At 46.2% G+C, this 12,067-nt stretch overlaps 1 protein-coding gene across 1 annotated transcript in view; it reads right to left on the bottom strand.

Annotated features, from left to right (window-relative positions):
* The window catches only part of CRTAP (cartilage associated protein), a 33,508-nt gene that overhangs the window by 4,892 nt on the left and 16,549 nt on the right, over window positions 1-12,067 (bottom strand). The window contains exons 5-6 of the mRNA XM_005898141.3: window positions 2,826-2,971; window positions 1,820-1,903 (exon numbers count right to left, since the gene is read on the bottom strand). Coding sequence (XP_005898203.3) covers window positions 1,820-1,903; window positions 2,826-2,971 — 230 coding nt within the window. The remainder of the gene's footprint in view (window positions 1-1,819; window positions 1,904-2,825; window positions 2,972-12,067) is intronic.

Genomic DNA, 12,067 nt, shown 5'->3' with positions numbered 1-12,067 from the left:
AAATTCGTCCACAAAAAACAAATCTCATGATGACATTTTACTTACAGGTGCTTCACTGAAAACTGGGGCAGAGGAAAGAGCAGACATGGAGGCTCAGGGCTCTGGGTCTGGCCGAGCAGCTTCCAGACTTTCCTGCTCCCCGGGGTTCCTCTTCTATGAAGTGAAGGGTCAGCTGAGAACAAGCCCTCAGCTGTCTTCCAACTCTGAAGGATGGTGAGTCCTCAGCTGTCTCAGAAAGCATTCCATGGTCTGTTCCAAACACGTCTCTCTAAATGTTACTCCTGCATGCATGCTCGGCCAGTCATGTTCGACTTTTTGCGAACTGTAGCTCTCCAGCTCCTCTGTCCATGGGATTCCCCAGGCAAGAATACTGGAATGGGTTGCCATGTCCTCCCCTAGGGAATCTTCCCAACCCAGGGATTGAACCTGCATCTCTTACGTCTCCTGCACTGGCAGGCAGGTTCTTTACCCACTGAGCTACCTGGGGAGCCCAAACGCTAACCCCGATGATGGCTTTTCTGTGACTAGACTGCCCCAACACAGAATGACTGCCCTGTAACCAGCAGAGTCTCCATCAGTAAAGGAATCAGCTGGGTAAGACTTAATCAGGAATTTCAAGAAAATCCCAGAGAAGGATAAAATGCTTAACTCATAAAAAGACACACACACATACACACAAATGGACAGAAAAATTGGGATGTGGGTTTCCCAGAGTCTTCAGAGTGCTGAGTAATTGAATACTCACTGTTTTTATAAAGTTAAAAAATGAAGCTTGTTGCTCAGACACAAAAAGAAATGCAATTATGCCATTTGCAGAGACATGAATGGACGCAGAGATTTTCATACTAAGTGAAGTAAGTCGGAAAGAAAAAAACAAATATCGTATATTAATTCATGTATGTGGAACCTAAGAAATGGTACAGATAAACCTATTTGCAAAGCAGAAATAGAGACACAGACATAGAGAACAAAGGTACAGACACCAAGGAGGGAAGGGCCAGGTGGGAGGGATTGGGAGGTTGAGATTGACATAGATACACTATTGAGACTTATGTATAAAATAGGTAACTAATGAGAACCAGCTGCATAGCACAGGGAACTCAATGCTCTCTGGTGACCTAAACGGGCAGGAAATCCAAAAAAGAGAGGATAAATGTATATATATGGCTGATTCACTTTGCTATATAGCAGAAACTAACATAACACTGTAAAGCAACTATATTCCAATACAAATTTTTTTTAAAAACGATGCCCGGGAGCTTCCCTGGTGGCTCAGTGGTAACGAATCCACCTTCCAATGCAAGACACATGGGTTTGATCCCTGATCCATGAAGATCCCACATGTCATGGAACAACTAAGCCCATGTGCCACAACTATGAAGCCTGTGCTCTAGAGCCCCAGAGCCTCAACTACTGAGCCCACTTGTCCTAGAACCCGCTCCAAAACGAGAGGCCACCACAGTGAGCAGTCCGCTCACCACAACTAGAGAAAAGCCGACACAGCAACGAAGGTCCAGCACAGCCTCAAATAAATAAATAAACAAATAAAGCAAAAACGATGCCTGGACGGCGCCTGTGACGGGTGACTAAAGCATGGCTCCGAACTCTGCCGGGAAACGTGGTGCTTCAGCCTGGGTTTCCTAGAAGCCCTCTTGTCCAGGTCAGTCCACTGACGCGTTAAAACACTCACAGAAACCGTGTTTCCCAAGCCCTCTTCTGGATCTCATTTCAGGAATGACGGGGCCTCCCAGTGACTTTTCACAAAGACGTGAGGAATATTTTTCTCTCAGTCAGTCGTGTGCTAAACATGAAAGCTCACCTCATCGTCATCCATGAGATTCTCCTTAGCAAAGTCATACAGCTCTTTCTGGAGCATGGTCACGTTAAAGAACTGGACTGCTTCCTGTTCAGACACAAACAGAGAACAGTGTATACAGCCAACCATTTAACAGGAAAACTGGCGTGCAGAGGGAACGAGGGGTTGGGGTTTCTCTGGTGAGGGGATGATGAAAATATGCAAAATTTAATAGTGGTCACAGCCATGCAGTGCTGTGAATACACGAAAACCTCTGAATTGTGCACTTCGAATGCATGAACTTTCAACTATACGAATTATATCTCAATTTGAAAAACAGGGGCCAATTCCGAGTGAATGAAAGAGAAATGTATGTGTGTGTGTCTGAACAGTGAGGTTGAAGGAAGATGTATGTACAGCAAACCAGGACAGCCGGCACAAATCTCAGTGAAAATACAACTTAAGGGCACATGAGAACAAATCCTCTGAAAGTGATAAATAATCCACAAGTTTCCCTGAGCACGTGCAAAACTGTGTGTGTGCATCAAAAGAATGAAATGATGATCCATCCATAAACAACCCTGCCATGGAGTTGTTAATAACAACAACAACAAAATATATATATATAGTATGAGAGTAACAAGGGAGGCCTTCATGATGAAATTCTTAGAAAACACAAAGCAAGTTGTAAAACAGTATGTAGGATCCCATTGTTGTAAAAATAAAGAATTACATGCTGCATATACGGCAAACATACAGCTTTACCACAGCATGAGACAGAGAAAACATGAAATCAAGAGGCAGTGTCAATTCCTAAATGAAATGCTTCTGTAATGCTTGAAATTTCAGGAGAGTTTGGGATATAGAAAAGAGAACAAAGGGGTAAAGTGTTAAAAGACAAAAAAGCGACAGAAGCAAGTTGAGATTGCCTTATTTCTGCAATAGCCCTTCTCTTCAGATGCCAAGCTGTCTCCCGGAAGTGGGATAAAGACGAGAGCGGAAACGCGATGGCCGGTGCGCCGGCGCTCACCGGTCTGGGCTGGAAATGCTCGTCCGCCAGCGCCCACTTGTCCCTGTGGTACTGATAGTACACCAGGTTCTGCTGCATGACCTTGTCGCTCTGGTCAAAGAGCAGGTAGCTGACCGCGCAGGGCGCCGCATTCTTCAGGTCGTTCACTGTGGGCGGAAGAGAGAAAACAGGAACAGGAAGTCAGCCAGCCTCTCAGGAGAAGAACAGTTCTCCGGTGAAGAACGGCTTCCGGAAGAAAAAGATCACCAACAAGCCCCCTCTCCAAGCCCCTCCGATGGAACTCCTGCAATGACGGAAAAAAACAACCTCAGGGATGAACAGGCCGTAGACAGGATCTCCAGGGAAAAGTGGAATCCATTTGTGAAAATGACATAAGTTCCTCGGTACACAGAAGCCAAGGCAGAAGTAACTAGTCAGTCCCCGTCAGGCCACCGTGACCTGGGCTGGTGTCACATCCCTGGGGCCTGAGCAGGCCTGCGTCTGGTGGCTGGACTCTCATGGGTCTGACGGAGGATGGGCAAGCAAATGAGCCCCCTTGGACCTGTACTGCCCACTCCCTCTTGATGGGACCCCAATCTCCAGAGCCAGGCAGGCCCACAAAAAGCCACAAGAAGCCCACGGCACCCAAAGATCTGTGGATCCTCCTGGGCTGTAAGAGCTTCGTAAAGTCACCTGGTCTCCCCTCCTCATGTCCTGGTGCTGGGCTCCCACCTCCACCCTCCTTCCTGAGAGTCGCCCCCACCTATGGAGGAGGTGCTCCCTCAGCAGAGCGGTTTTCCAGATGCTGAGATTTCTCCATGGGGGCAAAGGGAAAGGGAAGAAGGAATGAGACACTGGACCCTGGGCGTTTCTTCTGGCACATTCCCCTCTCCTTGACAACCCAGGAACAGGACCTCCCTATGGCTCTGTCTGCCCAGGTAACCAGATCTGGGTGTGAAGTGGTGCTGTTGCCTCGTGGCCTTTTCCCATAACTACAACTCTAAAACCCCCACTTAAGGCCATTTCCTGTTCATCAACCCTGCAAGGACTGGAAATGACACCTACCTTCAAGAAATGTACTGCAGTAGGGTATGAAAAAATATTCAACACGGGGCCGACTTTCAAAAAGCCAACTTCAAAAGGTAAATCTCATTCATACTGTTTTTAAAAAAGTAATGGAAAAGCTGCTCCACATGACTCAGTTCAGTTCAGTCACTCAGTCATGTCTGAGTCTTTGCAACCCCATGGACTGCAGCACGTCAGGCTTCCCTATCCATCATCAACTCCCGGAGCTTGCTCAGACTCATGACTACTACTATATGTATGTGACATATATCCATATGACTACCAGAGAAAGGCAAATCAAAAATGCAAGGAGGAATCGCCCCACAGCCGTCAGCATGGCCATCAGCAAATGGTCTGTATACAGACAACAAATGCGGAGGCAGAGTGCAGCAAAGACAATCCTCCAACCAGGTTGTTGTGAAAGTAAATTGGGTATCAGGCACTCTGGAGAACAGTGTGGAAGTTCATTAAACTAACAATAGAGCTAGCGTATGATTGGGCCACCCCAGTCCTGGGCATGTAACTGGAGAAAACCAGAATTCCAAGAGACAAGTGCACCCCTGATTACAACAGGCAAGACAGGGAAGTCACCACAATGTCCATCGACAGATCAATGGAAAAAGAAGAGATGCCACATGTTTACAACAGAATATTACTCAGCTATACAAAGGATGAAATGGTGCCACTGACGGCCACACTGACAGATCCAGACATGATCATACCAAGTGAAGTCAGTCAGACTGGGAAAGACAAATGGTATACGAGATCACTTAGATTTGGAATCTAGAAAATAATAAGAATTAATTAATTTATGCAACACAAAGAGACTCACAGAGTTGTAAAACAAACTTACGATCACAAAGGGGAAATTAGGGCAGAAGGGATGAATTAGGAGGTTAGGATTAACAGTTGCACTCTTTTATATATAAAACAGATAATCAAGAGGGACCTACTATACACCACAGGGAACTCCATGAAACACACTGTAAAACTACAGGGATAGAATCTGAAAAACAATACATCCACGTGTGTGTATAACTGAACCAATTTGCTGTACAACCCCAACAAACACTGTAGTATAAGTCAGTTCTATTTCAGTTCTATTTTAAATTTTTTAAAATTACATTAAAAAAAAAAGCAGTGCCCACCATATTGCCCTCAGGGCATGCGGACCCAGGCTGGTGTCACATCCTTACACCCTGAGAGGCGTGGGTCTCAAGACTGGACTCTCACGGGGCTGAGGGAGCTGGGGACTACGTGCCATCAAAGCAGAGCCCCTTGGACCTGTAAGGACTGGTCCCCTCTGGATGGGACCACAATTTCCAGATGCAGGCGGGCCCTTCAGAAGCTACACGAAGCCCAGAGCATCCAAAGACTGGTGGGCCCTCAGGCTGGAAGAGCTTCCAAAAGCCAGCAGGTCTCCTGGACGTGTCCTGGTGAAGGAACTCAGCACCAACCTCGGACGACATCACCCTCAGCAGAGTGGTTTTGCAGGGGCTGGGATTTGTCCGTGGGGAGAAGGAGTAAAGGAACGAGACACAGGCCCCTGGGCATTTCTCCTGGCACCTTCTGCTCCCTTGACAACCCAGGAATTGACTGACTTTCCTGAGGTTTTGTGTGCCCAGGTGATCAGACCTATGTGTGAGGAAGCGTTGCTGCCTGTGGCGGTTCCTCACTACTACAACTTTAAAACCAAGGTTTATGGACACTTAGCCTTCAATAACCCTGCGGGGCTGCAAATGACACCTGCCCTCAAGAAATGCCCTGGAGTAGGTCACAGGAAAAAAAGTCAAAAAAGGTGGACTTTCAAGAAGCCTGCTACAAAACGTAAATTTCACCCATACTGTTTGAAACAAAGTATGAAAAAGATGCTCTAAATGGCTGCTGCTGCTGCTAAGTCACGTCAGTCGTGTCCAACTCTGTGCGAACCCATAGACAGCAGCCCACCAGGCTCCCCTGTCCCTGGGAGTCTCTAGGCAAGAACACTGGAGTGGGTTGCCCTTTCCTTCTCCAGTGCATGAAAGTGAAAAGTGAAAGTGAAGTCGCTCAGTCGTGTCTGACTCTTAGCGACCGGATGGACTGTAGCCTACCAGGCTCCTCCGTCCATGGGATTTTCTAGGCAAGAGTACTGGAGTGGGCTGCCATTGCCTTCTCCACTAAATGGCTATTACTTGACAAATGTCAATCAGAACTACAAGGAGGTATTAACTTGCACCAGCCAGAATGGTCATCAGGAAAATGTCTACAAACAGTAAATGTGGAGACAGGGTGGAGCAGAGGAAACCCTCCTACAAAGTTCTTGTGAATTTAAATCTCCAGGAACTCCAGAAAACATTGTGAGGTCTTTCAAAACTACTGAATAAAAATAGAGTGGGCATATGATTTGGCCACTCCACTCCTGTACAAGTGGAGAAAACGGAATTTCAAAAAACACGTGCATCCCAACATTCGGTGCAGCACTGCTTACAACACCCAGGAATGGAAGCCACAGCAGTGCCCATCGTTAGATGAACAGAAAATGATGTGGCCCATGTAAACAATGGAGGAGTACTCAGCCCTAAGGAAGGATGAAATGATGCCATTGGCAGCCACCTGAATGGACCTAGACACGATCATACTAAGTGAAGCAACTCGGACTGAGAAAGACAAATATTGTATGAGATCACTTACAGTTGGAACCCAAAAACTGATACAAATAATCTATGTAACACAAGGAGACTCACAGGTTCAGAACCAATGTATGATTCTATAAGGGGAAACTGGAGTGGGAGGGATGAAGTAGGAGGTTAGGATTAACAGATACACTCTCATATACATAATATAGAAAATAAAAAAGGACCTACTGTACAGCACAGGGAACTGTGAAACACTCTAACAACCCATAAGGGAAAAGGATCCAAAGCACAATACATCTATGTGTGTGCATCACTGAACCAATTTGCTGGACACCCTAAACAACTTTCTTGACAACCCAAGAACTGACTTTCCTGATGCTCTGGCTGCCCGGGTGAGCAGACCTGCACATGAAGTGGTGCTGCCTCCTTGTGGTCATTTCTCATTACTACAACTTCAAAACGGGCTTTTATGCACACTGTTAAGTCAAGTGGGCTTTAGGAAGCATCGCTACGAAAAAGCTACTGGAGGTGATGGAATTCCAGTTAAGCTATTTCAAATCCTAAAAGATGATGCTGTGAAAGTGCTGCACTCAATACGCCAGCAAATCTGGAAATCTCAGCAGTGGCCATAGGACTGGAAAAGGTCAGTTTTCATTCCAGTCCCAAAGAAAGAACGCCAAAGAATGTTCAAACTACCACTCAATTGCACTCATTTCACATGCTAGCAAAGTAATAGTCAAAATTCTCCAAGCCAGGCTTCAATAGTACGTGAACCGAGAATTTCCAGATATTCAAGCTGGATTTAGAAAAGGCAGAGGAACCAGAGATCAAATTGCCAACATCCGTTGGATCATAGAAAAAACAAGAGAGTTCCAGAAAAACATCTACTTCTGCTTCATGGACTACGCCAAAGCCTTTGACTGTATGGATCACAACAAACTGTGGGAAATTCTTCAAGAGATGGGAATACCAAACCACCTCACCTGCCTCCTGAGAAATCTGTATGCAGGTTGAGAAGCAACAGTTAGAACCAGACATGGAACACCGACTGGTTCCAAATTGGGAAAAGAGTACATCAAGGCTGTATATTGTCACCCTGCTTATTTAACTTATATGCAAAGTACATCATGCGAAATGCTGTGCTGGATGAAGCACAAGCTAGAATCAAGATTGCCAGGAGAAATACCAATAACCTCAGATATACAGATGACACCACCCTTATGGCAGAAAGCAAAGAGGAACTAAAGAGCCTCTTGATGAAAGTGAAAGAGGAGAGTGAAAAAGCTGGCTTAAATCTCAACATTCAAAAAACAAAGATCACGGCATCTGGTCCCATCACTTCATGGCAAACAAATAGGGAAACAATGGAAACGGTGAGAGACTTTATTTTGGGGGGCTCCAAAATCACTGCAGATGGTGACTGCAGCCATGAAATTAAAAGACGTTTGCTCCTTGGAAGAAAACTTATGACCAACATAGACAGCATATTAAAAAGCAGAGACATTACTTTGCTGACACAGGTCCGTCTAGTCAAAGCTATGGTTTTTCCAGTAGTCATGTATGGATGTGAGAGTTGGCCTATAAAGAAAGCTGAGTGCTGAAGAATTAATGCTTTTGAACTGTGGTATTCGAGAAGACTCTTGAGAGTCCCTTGGACTGCAAGGAGATCAAACCAGTCAATCCTAAAGGAAATCCACTCTGAATATTCATTGGAAGGAATGATGCTGAAGCTGAAGCTCCAATCCTTTGGCCACCTGATGCAAAGAACTGACTCGTTGGAAAAGACCCTGATGCTGGGAAAGACTGAAGGCAGGAGGAGAAGGGGATGACAGAGGACGAGATGGTTGGATGGCATCACCGACTTGATGGACATGAGTTTGAGCAAGCTCCCAGAAGTTGGTGATAGACAGGGAAGCCTGGCGTGCTGCAGTCCATGGAGTCGCAAAGAATTGGATATGACTGAGCAACTGAACTGAACTTGCCTTCAAAAGTCCTGCAGGGCTGGAAATAACACCTGCCTTCAAGAAATGCCCCAGGGAAGGTCAGAAAAAAAAATTCAAATAGGTCCAACTTTTAAGAAGCCAATTTAAAGATGTAAATTTCAATCACACTGTTTGAAAAGAAAAAACAAAAGAACAGTGGTAAAAGTGCTCCACAAAGCTATTATTAGAAAAATGCAAATCAGAACTGCAAGAAAGTAACAGCTCACACCAGTCAAAATGGCCATCAGCAAAACATCTATAAACAGTAAATGTGGAGACGGGGTGGAGCAAAGGGAACCCTCCTAAGCTCTGGAGAACAGTGTGGAGGTTCTTTTAAAACTGAAAATAAAGCAGGGAAAAGGATCTATGCCATTCCTGGGAGTATAATCTGAGAAAACTAAATTTCAAAAGACACATGCACCCCAACGTTCAGTGCAGCAATGCTTACAACACTCAAGACATGGAAGCCAGTGCAGCGCCCATCGACAGGTGAACAGAAAAAGATGTGGCACATGTATCCTGCGGAATGATACTCAGCCAAAAGAGAGCAACAGCGATACCACTGGGAGCCATACGGATGGACCCAGACGTGATCATCTGCAGTGAAGTCCATCAGACTGAGAAATACACATATCATGTGAGCTCATCTACAGGTGGAATCTGAAAACTGATACAAACAAATTCATATATGTAAAACAAACATATGATGCCCAAAGAGGAAATTAGGGCAGGAGGGATGAATTAGGAGGTTGGGATTAACATATATGCTCTCATATACATAAAACAGATCATCTAGAAGGACCTATTACATAGCACAGGGAACTGTGCTCAGCACTGTAATATAAGGGAAGAGGATCCAAAAAACACATCCACAACTGAATCAAGATAATGTATACCTAAAACATACTCAATAGTAAAATTCTACTCCATCTAAGATAAAATATTAAAAAAAACCCAGTGCCTGCCATATTCCCCTAGGGCCTTGGGGCCCTGAGCAGGCTAGGGTCTGAAGACTTGACTCTCATGGGGCTGAGGGAGCTGGGAGCTGTGTGCCAGCAAAGCAACACCCCTTGGATCTGCAGTCCCTGGAATCCTACCTATTAGACCATAATCTCCAGATCCAGGCGGGCTCATTAAAAGCCACAGGAAGCCCAGTGCACCTAAAGATTGGTGAACTCTTCAAGCTGCAAGAGCTTGGAAAAGTCACCTGGTCCCTCCCCATGTCCTGGGGTTCCTACCACCAGCCTCCGAGGACAGCACCCTTAGCGCTGCGGTTTTTCAGGGGCTGGGATTTCCCCGCGGGGTAAAAGGGTTAGGGAAGAAGGAATGAAACACAAGCGCTGAGAGTTTCTTCTGGCACATTCCGCTCTCCTTGACAACTAGGGAACGCGACTTTTCTGAGGCTCTGGCTGCCCAGGTAACCAGACCTGGGTCTGAAGAAATGCTGCCTCCTTGTGGCCGGTTCTCTTTACTACAGCTTTGAAACAGGCTAATGGACACTGACTTCAATAACCCTGCAGGGCTGCAAATGACACCTGCCCTCAAGAAATGCCCTGGGGTAGATCACGGGGAAAAAAAGTCAAAACAAGGTCGACTTTCAAGAAGCCTGCTTCAAAATGTAAAATTAACTCTTACTGTTTGAAACAATAACGTATGAAAAAGATGCAATGCTCTAAACTAGACATCGGAGAAGGCAATGGTACCCCACTCCAGTACTCCTGCCTGGGAAATCCCATGGACGGAGGAGCCTGGTAGGCTGCAGTCCATGGGGAGGCGAAGAGTCGGACACGACTGAGCGACTTCACTTTCACGCATTGGAGAAGGAAATGGCAACCCACTCCAGTATTCTTGCCTGGAGAATCCCAGGGACGGAGCCTGGTGGGCTGCCGTCTATGGGGTCACACAGAGTCGGACACGACTGAAGTGACTTAGCAGCAAACTAGACAAATGTGAATCACAACTATGAGGAGGTACCAACACACAGCAGTCAGGATAGCTCTCAGCAAAACATCTACAAACACTGAATTCGGAGACAGGGTGGAGCAAAGAGAACCTTCCTACAAGGTCTTGTGAATGTGAATTGGTAACAGCAACTCTGGAGAACACCGTGAGGTTCTTTCAAAACCATTGAATAAAAACAGAGTGGGCATATGATTCGGCCACCCCACTCCTGGGTGTACAAGTGGAGAAAACTGAATTTCAAAAGACACATGCATCCCAACATTCAGTGCAGCACTGCTTACAACACCCCAGGAATGGAAGCCACCACAGTGTCCATCGTTAGATGAACAGGAAATGACATGGCCCATGTATAAAATGGACTGTTATTCAGCCATAAGAAAAGGGAGATGGTGAAGGACAGCGAAGCCTGGTGTGCTGAAGTCCATAGAGGCACAAAGGGTCGGACACGACTGCGCGAATGAATGACAATAAGAAAGGATGAAATGATACCATTGGCAGACATCTGGATGGACCTAGACATGATCACACTGAGTGAAGTAACCTGGACTGAGAAAGATAAGTATCGTATGAGATCACTTACAGTTGGAACCCCAAAACTGACAGAAATGAATTCATTTACATAACATAAGGAGACTCACAGAGTTTCAAAACAAATAGGATTTCCAGAGGGCAAATTAGGGTGGGAAGGATGAATTAGGAGGTTGGGATTAATAGATACACTCTCATATACATAATACAGAAGGTCAAAAAGGACTTCCTGTATAGCCAAGGAAATTATGCAACACTCTAACAACCCTCAAGGGAAAAGGATCCAAAAAACAATACATCTATGTATGTGTATCACTGAGTCAAGTTGCTGTACACCTCAAACACAACACTGTAAGTCCACATAAACTAAAAATTACATAAAAAAGGAAAAGCAGTGCCCACCATATTGCCCTCAGGCCGTGGGGACCCGGGCTGGTGTTACATCCCCGCAGCCTGAGAGGCTTGGGTCTCAAGACTGGACTCCTATGGGCCTGAGGGAGCTGGGAACTATATGCCATCAAAGCAGCGCCCCTTGGACTTGTAGGGCCTGGTCCCCTCCGGATGGGACCACAATCTCCAGATGCAGGCAGGCTCTTCAGAAGATACCTGAAGCCCAGGGCACCCAACGACTGGAGGGACTTCTGGGCTGGAAGAGCTTGCAAAAGCCAGCAGGTCTCCTGGATGTGTCCTGGTGAGGGAACTCAGTACGGGTCTCAGATGACAGCACCCTCAGCAGAGTGGTTTTACAGGGGGCTGGGATTTCTCCGTGGGGTGAAGGGAAAGAAGGGGTAGAATGAATGAGACACAGCCCCTGGGCATTTCTTCTCCCACACCGCACTCTCCTTGACAACCCAGGAACAGACTTTCCTGAGGCTGTGTCTGCCCAGGTGACCAGATGGGGGCGTGAAGTAGTGCTGCCACCTTGTGGCCTCATTCCACAACTACAACTTATTTAATTAAAAAAAAACCCTGTTTATGGACCCTTTCTATTCACTAGGGGCTTCCCTGGTGGCTCAGAGGATAAAAAAATCTGCCTGCAAGGCAGGAGACTGGGGTTCGATTCCTGGGTTGGGAAGATCCGCTGGGGACGGGAATGGCAACCCACTTCAAT

This window comes from Bos mutus, chromosome 22 (genome assembly GCF_027580195.1).
Source record: "Bos mutus isolate GX-2022 chromosome 22, NWIPB_WYAK_1.1, whole genome shotgun sequence".
In the NCBI taxonomy this organism is placed as follows: Eukaryota; Metazoa; Chordata; class Mammalia; order Artiodactyla; family Bovidae; genus Bos; species Bos mutus.
Note: the sequence above shows the minus strand (reverse complement) of the source record. Positions and strands in the feature narration are given on the sequence as shown.